Source organism: Malurus melanocephalus, unplaced genomic scaffold (genome assembly GCF_030028575.1).
Source record: "Malurus melanocephalus ecotype Western Australia unplaced genomic scaffold, MMel_1.1 scaffold_1669, whole genome shotgun sequence".
NCBI lineage: Eukaryota > Metazoa > Chordata > Aves > Passeriformes > Maluridae > Malurus > Malurus melanocephalus.
Window position 1 is genome coordinate 20,195 of NW_026624901.1, and position 2,034 is coordinate 22,228.

The window sequence follows — 2,034 nt, forward strand, 5'->3', positions numbered from 1 at the left end:
AAATTCACCCCAAAATTATCCCAAAAATTATCCCAAATTCCCAAATTCCCAAAAAATCCCGAAATTCCTGCAAAAAATCCATTCAAAAATGCCCAAAAAACCCAAAATGGCCCCATTTTTTCTCCATTTTTCCCCATTTTTTCCCAAATTCCCCCATTTTTTCCCCATTTTTCCCTCTCCCAGTCCGTCCCAGTATAAACCAGTATAAACCAGTATAAACCAGTTCCCATTCCATTTTTTCCCATTTTTCCCCATTTTTTCCCCATTTTTAACCCTTTATTCCTCATTTTTTCTCATTTTTTCCCCATTTTTTCACCGATTTTCGTCATTTTTTCACCATTTTTTCCCATTTTTTTTGTATTTTTCCCCATTTTCCCCCTCCCAGTATAAACCAGTATAAACCAGTATAAACCAGTTCACTTTCCTCCATTTTTCCCATTTTTCCCCATTTTTTCCCCATTTTTAACCGTTTCTTTCCCATTTTTTCCTATTTTTTCCCCATTTTTTCACCGATTTTTGTCATTTTTTCACCATTTTTCCCCGTTTTTTCCCCATTTTCCCCTCTCCCAGTATAAACCAGTATAAACCAGTATAACCCAGTTCCCATTGTATTTTTTCCCCATTTTTTCCCCATTTTTTCTCGTATTTTCCCCATTTTTTCACCGATTTTCCCCATTTTTTCACCGTTTTTTCCCGTTTTTTCCCCATTTTCCCCTCTCCCAGTCCAAACCAGTATAAACCAGTAAAACCCAGTTCAATAAACCCCATTTTTCCCCATTTTTAACCCTTTATTCCCCATTTTTAACCCTTTGTTTGCAATTTTTTCCCCATTTTTTCACCGATTTTTGTCATTTTTTCACCATTTTTCCCCGTTTTTTCCCCATTTTCCCCCTCTCCCAGTATAAACCAGTATAAACCAGTATAAACCAGTATAAACCAGTTCCCATTGCATTTTTTTCCCCATTTTTTCCCCATTTTTTCTCGTATTTTCCCCATTTTTTCACCGATTTTTGCCATTTTTTCATCATTTTTTCCCATTTTTCCCCATTTTTTCCCCATTTTCCCCTCCCAGTATAAACCAGTATAAACCAGTCCAAACCAGTTCTCACCTCTCCCCGCCAGCAGCATGTCCGAGCGCGTTTGGGGCCCGGGGCGATCCCGCGCCGGCTCCAGAGAGAATTCCCGGCGATGGCGGGGGTGGAACAGCGGGATGCACAGGAAATCAAACCTGGAATTAGGCCGGGCTTAACTGGGATAGGCTGGGTTTAAAATCGGGATTAACTGGGATTAACTGGGATAAACTGGGATAAACTGGGATGGACTGGGATCACAGAATTCCCGGCGATGGCGGGGGTGGAACAGCGGGATGCACAGGAAATCAAACCTGGAATTAGGCCGGGCTTAACTGGGTTAGGCTGGGACTAACTGGGATAGACTGGGATTAACTGGGAAAAAATTGGGATCAAAAAAACCGGGATTAACTGGGGTAAACTGGGATCAAAAAACTGGGATTGACTGGGATAGACCAGGATTAACGGAGATTAAAAACCGGGATTAACTGGGTTAAACTGGGCTTAAAAATCAGGATAAACTGGGATAAACTGGGATAAACTGGGATAAACTGGGATAAACTGGGATGGGAGAATTCCCAGCGATGGCAGGGATGGAACAGCGGGATGCACAGGAAATCGAACCTGGAATTAGGCCGGGCTTAACTGGGATAGGCTGAGTTTAAAAACTGGGATTAACTGGGATAGACTGGGATAGACTGGGATTAATGAGATTAATTAAACTGGGATTAACTGGGATGGCAGAACTGGCAGGGATGGAACAGCGGGATGCACAGGAAATCAAACCTGGAATTAGGCCGGGCTTAACTGGGATAGGCTGGGCTTAAAAACCGGGATAAACTGGGATAAACTGGGATTAACTGGGATGGGAGAATTCCCGGCGATGGCGGGGGTGGAACAGCGGGATGCACAGGAAATCAAACCTGGAATTAGGCCGGGCTTAACTGGGATAGGCTGAGCTTAA

General features: G+C 42.9%; 1 protein-coding gene across 1 annotated transcript in view; it reads right to left on the reverse strand.

Moving 5' to 3' along the window:
* Positions 1–2,034, reverse strand: part of LOC130587234 (protein arginine N-methyltransferase 5-like) — a gene marked incomplete at its 3' end in the record, with an annotated part of 24,179 nt that overhangs the window by 20,179 nt on the left and 1,966 nt on the right. Inside the window, exon 2 of the mRNA XM_057388204.1 lies at positions 1,072–1,228. Within this exon, the coding sequence (XP_057244187.1) occupies positions 1,072–1,228 (157 nt within the window). The remainder of the gene's footprint in view (positions 1–1,071; positions 1,229–2,034) is intronic.